This window comes from Oryzias latipes, chromosome 3 (genome assembly GCF_053564925.1).
Source record: "Oryzias latipes strain Hd-rR chromosome 3, Olatipes_Hd-rR_3.1".
Lineage (NCBI taxonomy): Eukaryota > Metazoa > Chordata > Actinopteri > Beloniformes > Adrianichthyidae > Oryzias > Oryzias latipes.
The window spans coordinates 42,764,200-42,779,328 of NC_136239.1; the positions used below are offsets into that span (position 1 = coordinate 42,764,200).

General features: G+C 45.9%; 1 protein-coding gene across 6 annotated transcripts in view; it reads left to right on the forward strand.

The window, feature by feature from the left end:
- cemip (cell migration inducing hyaluronidase 1) overlaps positions 1-15,129 on the forward strand; it is an 83,769-nt gene that overhangs the window by 25,053 nt on the left and 43,587 nt on the right. For all 6 annotated transcript variants that reach the window (XR_013654982.1, XM_078944825.1, XM_078944824.1 and 3 more), the window contains exons 7-19: positions 7-77; positions 146-241; positions 873-994; positions 1,063-1,210; positions 1,310-1,501; positions 2,954-3,123; positions 3,387-3,596; positions 3,669-3,874; positions 4,182-4,251; positions 4,348-4,476; positions 4,612-4,697; positions 5,284-5,415; positions 5,526-5,561. Coding sequence is in view for 5 of the 6 variants with exons in the window: in XM_078944825.1 (XP_078800951.1) it covers positions 7-77; positions 146-241; positions 873-994; positions 1,063-1,210; positions 1,310-1,501; positions 2,954-3,123; positions 3,387-3,596; positions 3,669-3,874; positions 4,182-4,251; positions 4,348-4,476; positions 4,612-4,697; positions 5,284-5,415; positions 5,526-5,561 (1,668 nt within the window). In the remaining variant the exon portion in view is untranslated. The remainder of the gene's footprint in view (positions 1-6; positions 78-145; positions 242-872; positions 995-1,062; positions 1,211-1,309; positions 1,502-2,953; positions 3,124-3,386; positions 3,597-3,668; positions 3,875-4,181; positions 4,252-4,347; positions 4,477-4,611; positions 4,698-5,283; positions 5,416-5,525; positions 5,562-15,129) is intronic.

Sequence of the window (15,129 nt, forward strand, 5' to 3'; positions counted from 1 at the left end):
CTGCAGGCACTCCTGGACCTTCATCGTGAAAAAAGGCGACCCTTCTTCTGCAGTGGAGGACCACAGCCCGTATGAAGGTAGAAGTCGGCTCTCCCAGTTTTCCAGGGTTTTCAGACATGAGCCTCAAACCAGTATTTCTGAACAGGAACGAGAGCCTTGTCCGAGGCTCAGAGCGTCGCTGTGTTCCAGTCCAGATCCGGGGAGCGATTCAGGGTCACAGCCAGCAGCCAGTGGCTGCAAGGTAACCCTCTTCCACTTTGTGTGGGTTCTATATGGAGGCTTGTGTTTCAAGCAGCTGGTCAGAATGTGGTTCACGGTTTGTATTCAGACCAGACGCTGGTTGTCAGATTGCTGTTCCAACCTGGTCTCAAGGTGTTGCGTTTTGCTGGTTGCTTGCAGCACAGTTCCTTGGCAGATCTGTGCGACCTCAAGGGTTCCCTGGAGCTCCACCCGTCTTTCCATTTGCTTTGACCCAGGTGAAACTGGGCATTCTGTGTGGAGTGGTCCATGGACTTGATAGTTGGATGCTAACAACATTTGGGGCAGGTGGGCTTTGCTGTGCCAGCCACCATCCTGTGGTGAAGGTGGGGCCAACTCTGGCTCCTTTCTGCTTTAGACACTAGGACCACTATCCTTCAGCCCCCGCTCACAAAGGAGAAGTAAGAACAGCGTCCAGTCTTTTCAACAAATTCATGTTCAAAACCAGAGATTGACAGCTGTCACAACAGCTGTCCATGTCAGATGAGCTACAGCCTAACCCTGAGCTGTGATTGGTCAGTGTCTTCAGTCACCACACCCCTTTTTAGCTCAAGATATAGAAATGGGCTTTTGATGAAAGCCCCCTCCAAACCAGTGTGATATGCATCCTGCAGAGGTGGAGTGGTCCGACTGGTTCGACCGCGATGATGAGGGGGGATCGGGAGACTGGGAAAAGCTCCATGACCTCCACAGAACCCACCCAGACAGGCTGTGCAGCACTCCACTGGACATCCAGGTGAGTCTTACCTCAGTGTGAGCCTCGCAAACTCCTCAGAACTGCTCCACACGTCTGTCTCTATCCAGGCTCAAACCCATGACGGTGTACCATCCAACCAGACGGGAGACGTGATCCACAAGATCGACAAGAACTACGGCTTTGTGTGCCTGAACAGAGACCAGCCCCACGGCTTATGTCACAACTACAGAGTCCGCTTCCTCTGTGGGAAACGCGGTCGGTGTTTCCTCAGCAGGTCTTCTGTCATGGACATGAGGAACGCAGCTAAGGTTGGACTTTGGCGCTGAGCTTCCACCATCTTGTCTGCTCCTGTAGTTCGGCCACAGGCCTTCATGTCCATCGACATCCTGTCGGGAGACTCCATCCTGGAACTGGCTGACAAGCCGGTGGGCTGGGAGGCTGGAGATCGGGTGGTGGTGGCAAGTTCCGACTTCTCCATGTTCCAGGCGGAGGAGTTTACCCTGCTGCCTTGTCCCACGTGCTCAGGGCACCAGGTCAAGGTCAAAGGTTAAAACATACTTGATCAAAGGAGTTCTACTGAATGGAGGGAACCATTTTAGATAGATCTATCTATGGCACGGCTCTGACATAGATAGATGAAGACCTGAATGGATGGATGGATGGAACAAAAGATAACTTAGAAAATGGATTTTGAATTGATAAATAGAAGGATGGATGATGAAGAGGTTGATAGAGGATGGAATGACGATGGAAGGGCGGATGAGAAAAAATGAACAGATTAATGGAAAATTAACAAAAAATCTGAAAGAAAAAAGGAATAAAATATTTCAAAAACTACAACAGATTTTTTTTATTTCAGGAGAAAGTATCAAAATTCATAATTGAGTCATAAAACTAAACTGAACTAAACCGAATTAAACTTGATAAAATTTCAGTGAGCTTTGTACTAAAGTAAAGTTGAAGCCAGAAACATTCAGGCTGGACGGACATTCTAATAAACTTTGATTTTAAACGAGTTTTCCTAGTGTTGCGTTCCCACCGGACGCTATTTGCACATCAGGAGCGTCGAGTTTAATGTTAAGTCAATGTACAGACTCAATCTGAGGTCCTGCGGCAGGATTTGGGCATCAGGCATGGCGTGACGAGGTTGGGCGTGTGACGTTTTCAGTGACTTGATCAAAGGGTAGAAAAATAAATCCAATATGGCCTCTCAGTGGGAGGACTTTTGTCCATCCACCTTCCTTACCCTCTGGGGCTGCGGGGTTGCCGCAGGCTGTCCTGGTTACTGTTGGGGGCCGGCAGAAAACAGGTCGCCAGCGACGGGGTCCGCCATGGTCTGTCAGACCTTGGGTGGCGGCGTTTGCTAGCTGCTCCCTGTACTCTTTGACAGGCTGGTCACCACCTGTCCAGGCTGTGCCCCGCCTTCGCCCAGCAGTAACCGGGTCAGTCTCCGGTACCTCAGCTTAGCGAGGTGGAGGACCGAGTGACCGAGCGCCGCTGCTCAGGATCCGTCAGGCTCGCTATGCTGGTTCGTGGGTGGTGTGGTGCCGTCATAGCGGCGTCGATCGCTTCAGCTCCATTTGCTTATGACGGCACGGCGCCTCTGTAGAGCTCTCTATAACATATAAACCCCATCATCCGTGTTTTCCATGATGTAGCAACGATTGAAGTCCAGAAAAACGCTGGAGAAAAGAGAGACGGCAGACGCAAACGTGACGTGTGAATGCAGCATAAGAGCTCAGACACACAACTGTGTGTGTGAATTGTGTGACCCAGGTTTGGGGGGAACACTCGGGCCCTCTCTCACTCTTTCCCCTGACTGTGGCCATTCATGCAGAGTCGCTTGTGAGCACGCTCAGTGGCTTCCTGACTCTCACACACGGCCTTGTTCCGCCTCACCATCGCTCCTTAGCGCCGCCAGGCAGAGGAGAAGCATCATTTCCTCTGAAACCCCCACGCACCTTAACGGGGCACTACTGTTGCTTCTGATGTGTGCAGGAAAGGCGCGGTTTGTGCACCTGGGGGAGCCGGTGGACGGGGTGGACATGAGGGCCGAGGTGGGCCTGCTGACCCGGAATGTTCTGATCCGCGGGGAGATGGAACCGGGCTGTTATAGCCAGGACGCTTGCAGGTTTTTCCCCTTCGACACGTTCGGGGGCCACCTTAAGGTAAATGTCTCTTTGGTGTCCCACCCCTCAGTGGGGGGCCGGGCTATTGGCTGGTTGGTTGTCCCACCCCTCACTGGGGGGCGGGGCTATTGGCTGGTTGTTTGTCCCACCCCTCACTGGGGGGCGGGGCTATTGGCTGGTTGTTTGTCCCACTCCTCACTGGGGGGCGGGGCTATTGTCTGGTTGGTTGTCCCACTCCTCATTGGGGGGCGGGGTATTGGCTGGTTGGTTGTCCCACTCCTCACTGGGGGAGTCTTCGTCAGGTGGAGCGGGCCTTTAGGGCTGTGCACCTGTCAGGTGTGGAGCTGCAGCACATGGGCCAGCAGTCCATGGGTCACTATCCAGTCCACTTCCACATGAACGGAGACGTGGATGAGAGGGGGGGGTACCACCCCCCAACCTCAGTCAGTCAGCTGTCCATCCACCACTCCTTTTCCCGCTGCATCACCATCCACGGCTCCAACGGACTGCAGGTTAGACCAGATCTGCTTTGACTGTCTTCTGTGGGGGGCATGTTCATCATGTTGGCTGCTTTCCCCCCCCAGGTAAAGGATGTGGTGGGCTACGACACTCTTGGCCACTGCTTCTTCACTGAGGACGGTCCTGAGGAGAGGAACACGTTCCGGCACTGCCTCGGTCTGCTGGTGCGCGCCGGGACGCTGCTGCCGTCGGACAGGGACGGCCGGATGTGCCGGGACATCACCGAGGGGGCGTTCCCGGGATACGTGGCCAACCCCCGGCAAGACTGCAGGTGAGCTTCTGCTTGCCTGAGAGCAGCTGGAGCTGATGCTGCAAAGCATTGTGGGATTTAGGGGCGCTGCTAGAAGTTCCAGAAGAGCACTGTCTGAAGGAGGATGCCGCCGATTCTGAAACCTTTACCGAGTCGCAGGAAACACCTTCAAATGTTCAGCATCCGTCCAGAAAGCTGGGATGTCCACGTCCAGCCCTGCGGTCCCCCCCCCCCCCCACACACACACAATGATGAAGATGATGAAGATGACGGTCAAGATCAGATTCCTTCATCCTAAACGTCATCTCCTCTCTGCTTCTCCTCACAGCGCCTCCTCCACCTTTTGGATCGCCAACCCCAACAACAACCTGATCGACTGTGCTGCTGCCGGCTCTCAGGTGGGGGGGCATGCACATACGTGCACGAATGCTGAGTGTGTCATGTGAAGGCACGTGCATGTTCTATGTGCAAATGTGTGCATGTGTAAATGACAGGAAGCAGGATTTTGGTTCATCTTCCACCACGTGCCCACGGGCCCCTCAGAGGGCCTCTACCCCCCCGGACAGAGCGAACACACGCCAATGGGTCGGTTCATCAACAACAGAGCGCACTCCAACTACAGAGTGAGTCCCAAAAGAATGGTCATGAACGACGCAGGCGGCGCAGCTGCGAGTGACGCAGTCGGCGCAGACTAATGCCGTCTGCGTCACTCGCAGCTGGAGGGAAAGATGATGGCGTGATACATCGTTCTATTTCAGGCTGGTATGATCTTGGACCACGGAGTGAAGACCACGCCGGCCAACAGCAGGGACAAGAGACCCCCTCTGTCGCTGACCGGAGCCAGGTCTGGTTTCATGCCACGGCCCCCTCCCTCCTTCAAACTGCTGCAGGTTCCTGAGCCACCAGCAGGGGCAGCAGAGTGAAGACAAACTGTTTCTGAAAGAATGTTTTTGAGAAGAGATAAAATGCTGTTAGAAGTTCCTCTCAGAACACTGACTGGTTCTGCTGCAGACAACAGAACCCAGGTCCAGTCTGTGAACAGATCAGGGTTTGAAGAAATCCTGGAATCCAAAAGAATAAATCCAACACAGAAAATCCAGACTCTGCTGTTAAAAAGTAGGAACAGATTTGAAGTCCTTCTTGTTTTTCTGTTGCTGTAATTCAACAGAAAAGCTGAACGTTCTGCTTCTGTCTTAAGGTGGAACTACTTCTAAGAGTAACTTTATAAGTTCTGCCTGTGCTGAGTGTCTTCGCACGCTCAAAGGTTTATGGTTCAGAACCAAACCTTATCAATTGAATCAGTGATCGATCAATGATGTTGAATGGAATGTTAAGTGTTGTGACAGAGACGGTCCGGACGACGGTTCCAACGTTCCTTTGACCTCTGTCTGTCCTGTTGTGGGAACCCTTCTCCTCTCTGCTCCGTTCAGGTACGGCCCCCATCAGGACGCAGACCCGTCCAAACCCAGAGTCCCTGCTCTCATCCACCACTTCATAGCATACAAGAACCAGGACCACGGAGCCTGGCTGAGAGGGGGGGATGTGTGGCTGGATGACTGCCAGTGAGTTCCACATACACGGAACCAAAAACTGAACCATGAGTGGGGGGAGGGCGGAGGTGACTGGGATGTCCTGGAGGGTCCTGCGTTCATGCTCCCTCTGTCCTCCACAGGTTTGCTGATAATGGCATCGGCCTGACACTCGCCAGGTAAGGCAGATCCAGTGCTTCCCAAGGTTATTATAGTTAACGAAAACGAACGAAAAAACTAAAACTAGAACTGTAAAAACATTTTCGTTAACTAAATAAAAATAAAAACGAGAGTTTTAAAAAAATGAAAACTAACTAAAACTGTTTGTTGTGTGTATAAAACGAACTGAAACTAAATAATATTAACCCCAAAAATACTTCGTTTTCGTCTTTGTTAATACATAAGTCTTTTGGGTTGAAATAAAATCTATTTACTTCACGCTGCTAGTTTTACTGTGTATTTGACCCCTACGGTAGAGGCCTGCATTGGGATTGGGTCCCGCCGGGTCCCGCGGGACCCAATCCAAATCTCGCGGGATTGGGCGGTTTGACTTGTGCTGCGGGCGGGAGCGGGCGGCAAAAAATAAACCCCGCGGGATCAGTGCTGGCATGAATATCTCATGAATATATATTAGCGGACTACGTTAGGCTGTGCGGCTGTTGGATTCTTATGTACTGAAGCTCCGTGAACGCACCAGGTAGAGACGCCCAATGACCTATGTCATCTAACCTGTTGTTGGGGTGTGCAACGCCCCGCCCCGCCTCTTAGTGTGTTCTTTAAAGCCTGATACCGCGGTCGCGTGTAGACGGAGCTACCAGCTAAAGTTCTGGTCTGATCGCTACATGGAGAGATGTCTGTCTACATCAATGCATGGTAGACACGAAGAATGTGGAGATCAGGTTTATTATTTTGAAGAGTTCTACTTGGAAATCATGTTTCCATGTTTGATTTCATGAGATCTTCCCAGAGAAAGTCTCTGCTTCAACTCCTGCAGTCAAAGCTGCGTCTGAATCTGACGCCCGTGTTTCCATCTCTCTGACAGAGTTTGAAACCAAAGCCCCCCCCCCCCTCTACCTGCTTTTCCTCTCTACCTGTTCACCTGTTCATCCTCTGTAGCTGAGAGTTATTTATCCCCGCCCTCCCAATGTATCCTACACAGAGAGCGCAAAATACGGTCACCGTAGGTTGACACGATTGTCCGGGCGCCACAGCGCAGCACACGGATGACAGAGCTGTCAATCTATCCGGCAACACTGCGCAGGTTTCCTGGCAGGGACATGATGTCAATGGATGAAGTAGAAAAGAACCTCAAACGAGGTTCATCCTGAGTCACGCATGGTTCTCAGATCTGCGAATCAGCAAAACTGGAAAAGGCTGAAGCTAAATAAAAGTATTTTTCCGTCAGGAAAACATTAATTCATAAATTTTCAGCTCTGTTGAACCATTACAATGTTTTTTTTCCATCCATAAATTCAAATGACTTTGACCTGCATCTTTACCAGCTGGTTCAGCGCGCTTCAGGCCGTCTGTCTGCGCACGGACACACGCACACTTTTAACCGGACAGGATTAGTGAAAATATATTTAATAATTAAGTTGCAAATTACACAAAAGAGGAATGCATGAAAAGATGAGGCTGGAGGAGGGACATGAATCTCTTTAATAATAAATAATATCAATACAAATACGTGTTTTTTTCCTGAGGGACTGGAGACGATACAAAATCAATGCATCTCTATTACTATGCGGAAATAAATTCTCTGAGTTTTGCGGGTGCAGGCGGGAGTGGACATACATATTGCGGGTGCGGGCGGGAGTGTAACGCATACGTTGCGGGAGCGGGCGGGATTGGTCAGAAATTCAGCGGGCGGGAGCGGGATGAAGAAAATAGTCCCGCGCAGGGCTCCACCCTACGGCATCACGTAGTCTGTGACGTCACATGATGTCTGTCAGACACTACCGGCTAGCGTGGTCATAGACATTTACATGAGCGTGATGGCTGCAGTAAAAGTTGGGAGAAAGCAGGAGAGTCCTATTTGGGACTTTTTTGAATATAACAGCGTAGAAAACTAAAGTAAGTGCCTTGTAGTCGAAGCAGGAGACAAAATTTGTGGAACGTTCCTCAAAGGGAAAAAACCCTACGAAAAGTACATTTAAAAAGCGCACACAACAACGCAAATCAACACTACCTACAAGCTAGCCTCTCGCCCGCCCTCCCCCGAAAAAGAGGCGAGAGCAGATAACGTAATGCTGTTGTCGGCTGTTGTATTTTAATTTAAGGATGGTTGTCCTTGTGTCCTCTGAATAATAAGTGTTTCAAAATGGATCTTTGATTGAGTTTTTATTATAAAATACTTATTCTGGTGATTTTGAATCATGCACCTGATAAATATCCTAATTTACAAAAAAAAAAGAAAAAACTAAAACTAACACTAAAACTAATAAAAACGAAACTAAAACGAATCAATTTCAAAAAATAATTAAAGCTACAAGTAGCATTTAGCGGGCCCGAGCACGTGCCACCGCCTGGCACGAGCGACCACCCCGTGAGCAACGCCCTGCTCGAGCCATTCTCATTGTTTTTTCTTGTCCATTCTGGAGCTCCAAGCTAATGTTAATATGACAGCAGCCTGTGGGGGGGGGGGAGACTGCAATCTGTTGCCTTAAAGGACAAAGACTTATGCATATAGCATGAAAAAAATTCTTAAATCTAAGCCTCGTTTAGACCTGCTCAATTTCTCATCAAGTAGAAGAAGGTTTTATCAGATTAAGAAACAAGCAATGATAATTGCTATCACTGTCCCTAAGGATGAGAACAATAGAACTCATTCAATTTCCACTACAATGTCTAGATGAGTGTCAGCTATGTCTGATAACTTGGCCAATTAGCTGGACCGGGATCTTGCAAAGTGCAGGTGGTTTAACGTCCAGTGTGATGAGTCTGTGGACGGCAACAGTACAGCATAGCTTTTGGTTTCCACAAGAGAAGAATTCCTGACACATCTGCCCTAACAGACAACTACAAGAGGAGTTGAAATGTATAACATGGTGAAGGAGTTTTTGTGCAGAAAAAGGTACCATTAGAAAAGCTAGTAGCCATACCTGCAGACGGGGCTCCTGCTATGATTGACCGACAAACAGGTTTCATCACTCACTGTAAAGCTGACCCAGACTTTCCAAAATGTCTGCATTACTGCTGCGTCATTCACCAGCAGGCCTTATGTGCAGAAGTGATTGGCTCTGGACATATAATGACTCTTATTCTGAAAATCGTAAACAACCTCAGCTGCAAATCAAAACAGCACAGGATTTTTAAGGTGCTATTGGAGGAGATGTCTGTTGAATATGGTGAATATGAACATTGTGAATCTGAACTTGCATTCTTGACTGACATTACTGGAAAACTAAACCACTTGATCTGCGAGCTGCAAGACATTGGCAAAACTATTTTTTTTTTGACCAGCCTGCCTGAGCCAGTGTTTTTCTTGTGGGGATCTTTTCTGCCAGGGCTTGTCAGCTTGGTCAGTGGATGTTGCTGCAGTTGTCTCCCTTGCTGGGACAGCTGGAGTTAAACACAGCAGCTCACGGCTCTGAAGTGGACCCCGTTGCTGTCCCAGTCTGGATGGGCACTGTGGTGATGTTCCAATGTTCAGGCTGGCTCCTGGTATGAAGAGATTCCCAAGTACCATTTCCTAACCGCAGAGCCAAGGATGTGTTTACATGTTTAGGTCAAAAATGTGATGAACAGCTTCATGTTGTCTATTGATGTAAGTTTAAACCTAAACATGCCACCCTGTTACTAATCCAGTTGATGTGGTTCTCCATCTGTGTCTAGGTGATAGAAAAGCATTTTTTTATATTTAGAGCTCTAAGCAAACAAACAGTTGTCTATATAAAAGAGCTTTTACAATTGTGCACTTTTAGCAGGTCTCTGAATACATGTGACCAATGTATAATGGATTTTCACAGACTTTGTTTAAAACTGAAGGTGACAGAGACTTTGGAGAAGTGGCTACATTGCTCTGGACTTCTTTGTTTCATCCACAGAAGAGTAAAATATGTGATTGATTTTGAAAAGCTGCTGAAAAATGTATCTTTTTAAAATTGCAATTTCTAATTTGGGTTTTACATTTTGTGTTCCATTTTTTGTGATTTTATTAGAAAGATTTGTTATTTCTTTGGTGTTTAAAGGTGGTGCATATTGTATATATGCAATCTTCTTAGAGACATTTGCTATATGTTATGTTTGTTGTCGTTGTAGTTTAATTTCATTGGATGTATAGAAAGGAAATGAAAAGAAGTTGCAGCATTGATTAAAAAAGCATAAAAGAGACATTTACTGTCTGATGTTACATCTGTAGGAGTGTACTGAGGCTGGGTTTTGTTTTGGAGCACATTCATATGTTTTGTTTGTAAAAAAAAAAAAAAAGATAAAATATAAAGTTAATTGTATTTTGGATGAATAAAAAAGCAATGATTAGTGCTAAGGATGTATAAAAGACAAACAAAACAAAGGAAAATGCTGTATTTTAGTGTTGAACTAGGCTTTCTAACTGTTCTACTTTCTGTCTGCCACTCCTGGCTAATTTACATGTGAGCACACAGCCGGGGGGTGGGGTGGGGGGCTAACTCCACTCCTGCAGCAGGGGAGATTGATGAAAAGCTTGAGGATGTAAGATTGAATAAATAAAATCCTAGAGTTGACCAGTTCATTTTATAAATGTAAAAATTTTTTATTTTGGTACTGATAAACTAAACAGAAGTTATAATAAAAATATTTGCTTAAGTCAAAATGTCCAAAAATTTGCTTTCAGCGCAATAGGGTGATTAAGGTGGTTAAATGTTTCTCGTACGTATAGTGCTGCTTCTCAAACGTGGGGCTTTGTAGGACGCATCTAATTCTGAAATCTCAGCTTCCTGAGACAAACGGCTGATTTCCTATCAAGCTTTTTCTATGACTGCAACACAATCGACCACTTCCTGTTTGGCAGTGCCTTACGCAGGCACCGTCAGATGTACAGCCATGAAACTTGAGATGATGAGAGAAGAGCCTTCTGAGTATCTCCAGTTTTAATTTCATGCACATCAGACAAAGCGCAGAGAAAATACAGGGCAGAACGTGCCCTATGCAATAACTAGGTGGCGCTATAGAGCTCGTCCAAAGTTGTCATATCCATGGGTTCAGAATGGAAGCCTCATCATATCCGTTGAAATTCAGTAAGATTGGACAAGGAATGTGCACGTGAGAGCAACATTTGTGCATGGCGAGACGCCCAACTTTGCCGCTCTGTCACGACCACACCCCTGCGTTGAAAGATATGGTTTTTTATCAGAATAAACTTCAATGTCTTTTCAACAGGTGGACGTCATTTTGAGGTGTGTTTGCTCATCCTACTTGGAGCAGTGATGCTCCAAGTAAAACATGTCATTTCCTGTTGCCAACAGGTGGCGCTACACCTGTTTCGGATATTTCCACTGCAGATGTGTTCAGAGTCAGACTACAATCATGCACAACAAATTTGGATCAGATTAGATTATTTATGGCTGAGTAATGGCCATTTTTCTTTTCATGGCGTGATTTCGAAATGACCTCAAATTTTGACGCGCCGCCACGGTCACAAACAACCGTAAAAACTTTAAAGCTTCGCAATTTAATATTGGACATGTGTTTAGTTTACAAAACCAAAGTTTGGAGTCATTGTTCAAAAATCTCTAGGAGGAGTTCGTTCTAGAACGAGGCCTGCAAATGACCAAAATACAGCAAAAATGACATATTGACATTAATATAGCAGACTTCCTGTGCGACTGACAGCTTGGTCCCAAGAGACTTTTTTGTAGGACTCCATCTGATGAACATGTCCTGTAAAAATCAAGCTTGTATGTTAAAGAACATGGCGGGGCTCTCAAAAACAAACATGGTAGGTGGCGCTATTGAGCCGTTTTTGTTCACCCATGCAAGTGCTGTATATGTAAGTTGGAAATATGTAAGAGGCATCTCATTCTGAAATCTCAGCCTTGTGATACAAACGGCTGATTTTTTATGAATTTTTAATTATCTGACTGCAACGCAATCAACCACTTCTTGTTTGGTGGTGGCTTGCGAAGGCACCGTCAGGTGTACACCCATGAAACTTTAGACGATGAGAGAAGACCCTTGTGAGTATCTCCTGTTGTAATTTTATGAATGTCGGACAAAGCACAGAGAAAAGATAGGTCAGAATGTGACATAAAATGTATTTGTCAATATCTAGGTGGCGCTATGGAGTTCGTCCAAGATTGTCATATCCATGGGTTCAGAATGAAAGCTTCATCACCTCTATTGAATTTCAGTGAGATTGGACAAGGAATGTGCACGTGAGAGCAACTTTTGTGTGCATGGCGAGACGCCCAACTTGAAAGTTATGGCTTTTCATCAGAGTAAACTTCAATGGCTTTTCAACAGGTGGACATCATTTTGAGGTGTGTCGGCTCATCCTACTTGGAGCAGTGATGCTCCAAGTAAAACATGTCATTTCCTTTTGCCAGCAGGTGGCGCTACACCTGTTCTGGATTTTTCCACTTCTGATGTGGTCAGGGTCAGACTACAATCATGCTTATCAATTTTGGATCAGATTGGATTTTGCATGGCTGAGTAATGGCCATTTTTCTTTTCATGGCGTGTTTTCAAAATGACCTCCATTTTCGACGTGCCGCCACGGTCACAAACAACCGTAAAAACTTAAAAGCTTCACAATTTAACATCGGACATGTGTTTAGTTTACAAAACCAAAGTTTGGAGTCATTACTCCAAAATCTCTAGGAGGAGTTCGTTCTAGAGCGAGGCCTGCAAATGTCCAAAATGAAGCAAAAATGACATATTGACCTCAATATATCAGACTTCCTGTGCGAGTGACAGGTGGGTCCTTTCAGACTTTTTTGTAGGTCTCCATCTGAAGAACATGCCCTGTAAAAATCAAGCTTGTACGTTAAAGCGTATGCGGGGCGTCGGGACAAAAGTCACTGTAGGTGGCGCTGTCAAGCTCTCTCTCTCTCTGTTCACTGCTTGCTAATTTACATAGCAGGGGTCCCAGCAGGAGGGGGCGGGGTTGTAACACGACTCCTTCAGCAGAGCCAGGCTGAGAGAGGCTTTGACATGTAAGATGTTAGATGTTAGAATGCTAGATGTTAGAATGACCAGTTCATTTTATATCTATGAAAATATTCAGGGAGCTATGGGACATGTTTAGCTATAGGTCTGTGAAAATTGGTGTCGATTGTTGAAACATAAGTTACCATAAAAAAATGTTTGTTTGGAGTCTAGACAGATTTAACACAGGTTTTTGGATGAAAAAGGATTTTTTATAAATCATCTGTTACACTTTTAAGTCTGAAAAAAATATGGAAGGCAGCAAACACAGATCCCTACCGTTTTTAATTTTTTTGTGCTGATATTTGAAAGATAAGTTATGCAAAAAAATAGGTGTTTGCAGTTTTGCCTAAAAAGACGTTTTCGGACCTTTTTGGATCAAATGTTGTCTAAAAGTTCACCTGTAACTTCAATCATTCTGAATTTTTTTAGGAAGCAGTAGCACATAAATGCCTATTAAAGTGTAGTCTTTGGTGCTGATAACCTAAACAGAATTTATGCTAAAAATCTTTGTTCAGTCCAAAATTGCATAGGAAAAAAAGAGGTATGAAGTTTCTCATAGACCCTATTGTGTTACATATCAAAGCTGGAGGTTATTAAAGGCATCTAATTCTGAAATCTCAGCTTCCTGAGACAAACGGATGATTTTTAATAAATTTCTATTATTTGGGTGCACATAATCGACCACTTCCTGTTACGCAGGCACCGTCAGATGTACACCCATGAAACTTTACATGATGAGAGAGGACCCTTCTGAGTATCTCCAGTTTTAATGTCATGCACATCGGACAAAGCAAAGAGAAAATACAGGGCAGAATGTGCCTCATGCAATAACTAGGTGGCGCTATAGAGCTCGTCCAAGATTGTCATATCCATGGGTTCAGAATGGAAGTTTCATCATATCCATTGAATTTCAGTGAGATTGGACAAGGAATGTGCACGTGAGAGCAACTTTTGTGTGCGTGGCGAGACGCCCAACTTTGCCGCTCTGTCACGACCACACCGCTGATTAGAAAGTTATGGTTTTTTGTCAGAGTAAACTTCAATGGCTTTTCAACAGGTGGACGTCATTTTCAGGTGTGTCGGCTCATCCTACTCAGAGCAGTGATGCTCCAAGTAAAACATGTCATTTCATCTTGCCAGCAGGTGGCGCTACACTTTTTCCAGATTTTTTCACTGCAGATGTGTTCAGAGTCAGACTACAATCATGCATATCAATTTTGGATCAGATTGGATTATTCATGGCTGAGTAATGGCCATTTTTCTTTTCATGGCGTGTTTTCGAAACGACCTCCAATTTTGACGCGCCCCCATGGTCACAAACATCCATAAAAACTTAAAAGCTTTGCAATTTAAGATCGGACATGTGTTTAGTTTACAAAACCAAAGTTTGGAGTCATTATTCACAAATCTCTAGGAGGAGTTCGTTCTAGAAGGAGGCCTACAAATGTCCAAAATAGAGCAAAAATGACATATTGACACCAATATAGCAGACTTCCTGTGCGACTGACAGCTTGGTACCAAGAGACTTTTTTGTAGGTTTCCATCTGATGAACATGTCCTGAAAAAATCAAGCTTGTATGTTAAAGCATATCCGGGGGCTCGGGACAAATGTCACTGTAGGTGGCGCTGTCAAGCCATTTTTGTGCGCCCATGCCAATCTCCTGTAAAATACGAAATTTTTCGCGACTCCTGAGGTGTGTGCCAAATTTGGTGAGTTTTGGGGTATGTTAAAGGCCTCAAAAAGGCGATTCTTCCGTCGGAAGAAAAAGAATAATAATAATTAAAGCTACAAGTAGCATTTAGCGGGCCCGAGCACGTGCGACCGCATGGCATGAGCGACCGCCCCGTGAGCAACGCCCTGCTCGAGCCATTCTCGTCATTTTTTCTTGACCATTCTGGAGCTCCAAGAGCTCCAAGCTATTGTTAATACGACAGCAGCCTGGGGGGGGGGGGGGGGGGGGGGGGGGCTGTAATCTGTTGCCTTAAGGGACAAAACTTTTGCATATAGCATGAAAAAAATTCAAGCAATGATGATAATTGCTATCACTGTCCCTAAGGATGAGAACAATAGAACTCATTCAATTTCCACTACAATGTCTAGATGAGTGTCAGCTATGTCTGATAACTTGGCCAATTAGCTGGACCGGGATCTTGCAAAGTGCAGGTGGTTAACGTCCAGTGTGATGAGTCTGTGGACGGCGACAGTACAGCATAGCTTTTGGTTTCCACAAGAGAAGAACTCCTGACACATCTGCCCTAACAGACAACTACAAGAGGAGTTGAAATGTATAACACGGTGAAGGAGTTTTTGTGCAGAAAAAGGTACAATTAGAAAAGCTGGTAGCAGTGACTGCAGATGGGACTCCTGCTATGATCAATAGACAAACAGGTTTCATCACTCACTGTAAAGCTGACCCAGACTTTCCAAAATGTCTGCATTACTGCTGCGTCATTCACCAGCAGGCCTTATGTGCAGAAGTGATTGGCTCTGGACATATAATGACTCTTATTCTGAAAATCGTAAACAACCTCAGCTGCAAAGCAAAACAGCACAGGATTTTTAAGGTGCTATTGGAGGAGATGTCTGTTGAATATGGTGAATATGAACATTGTGAATCT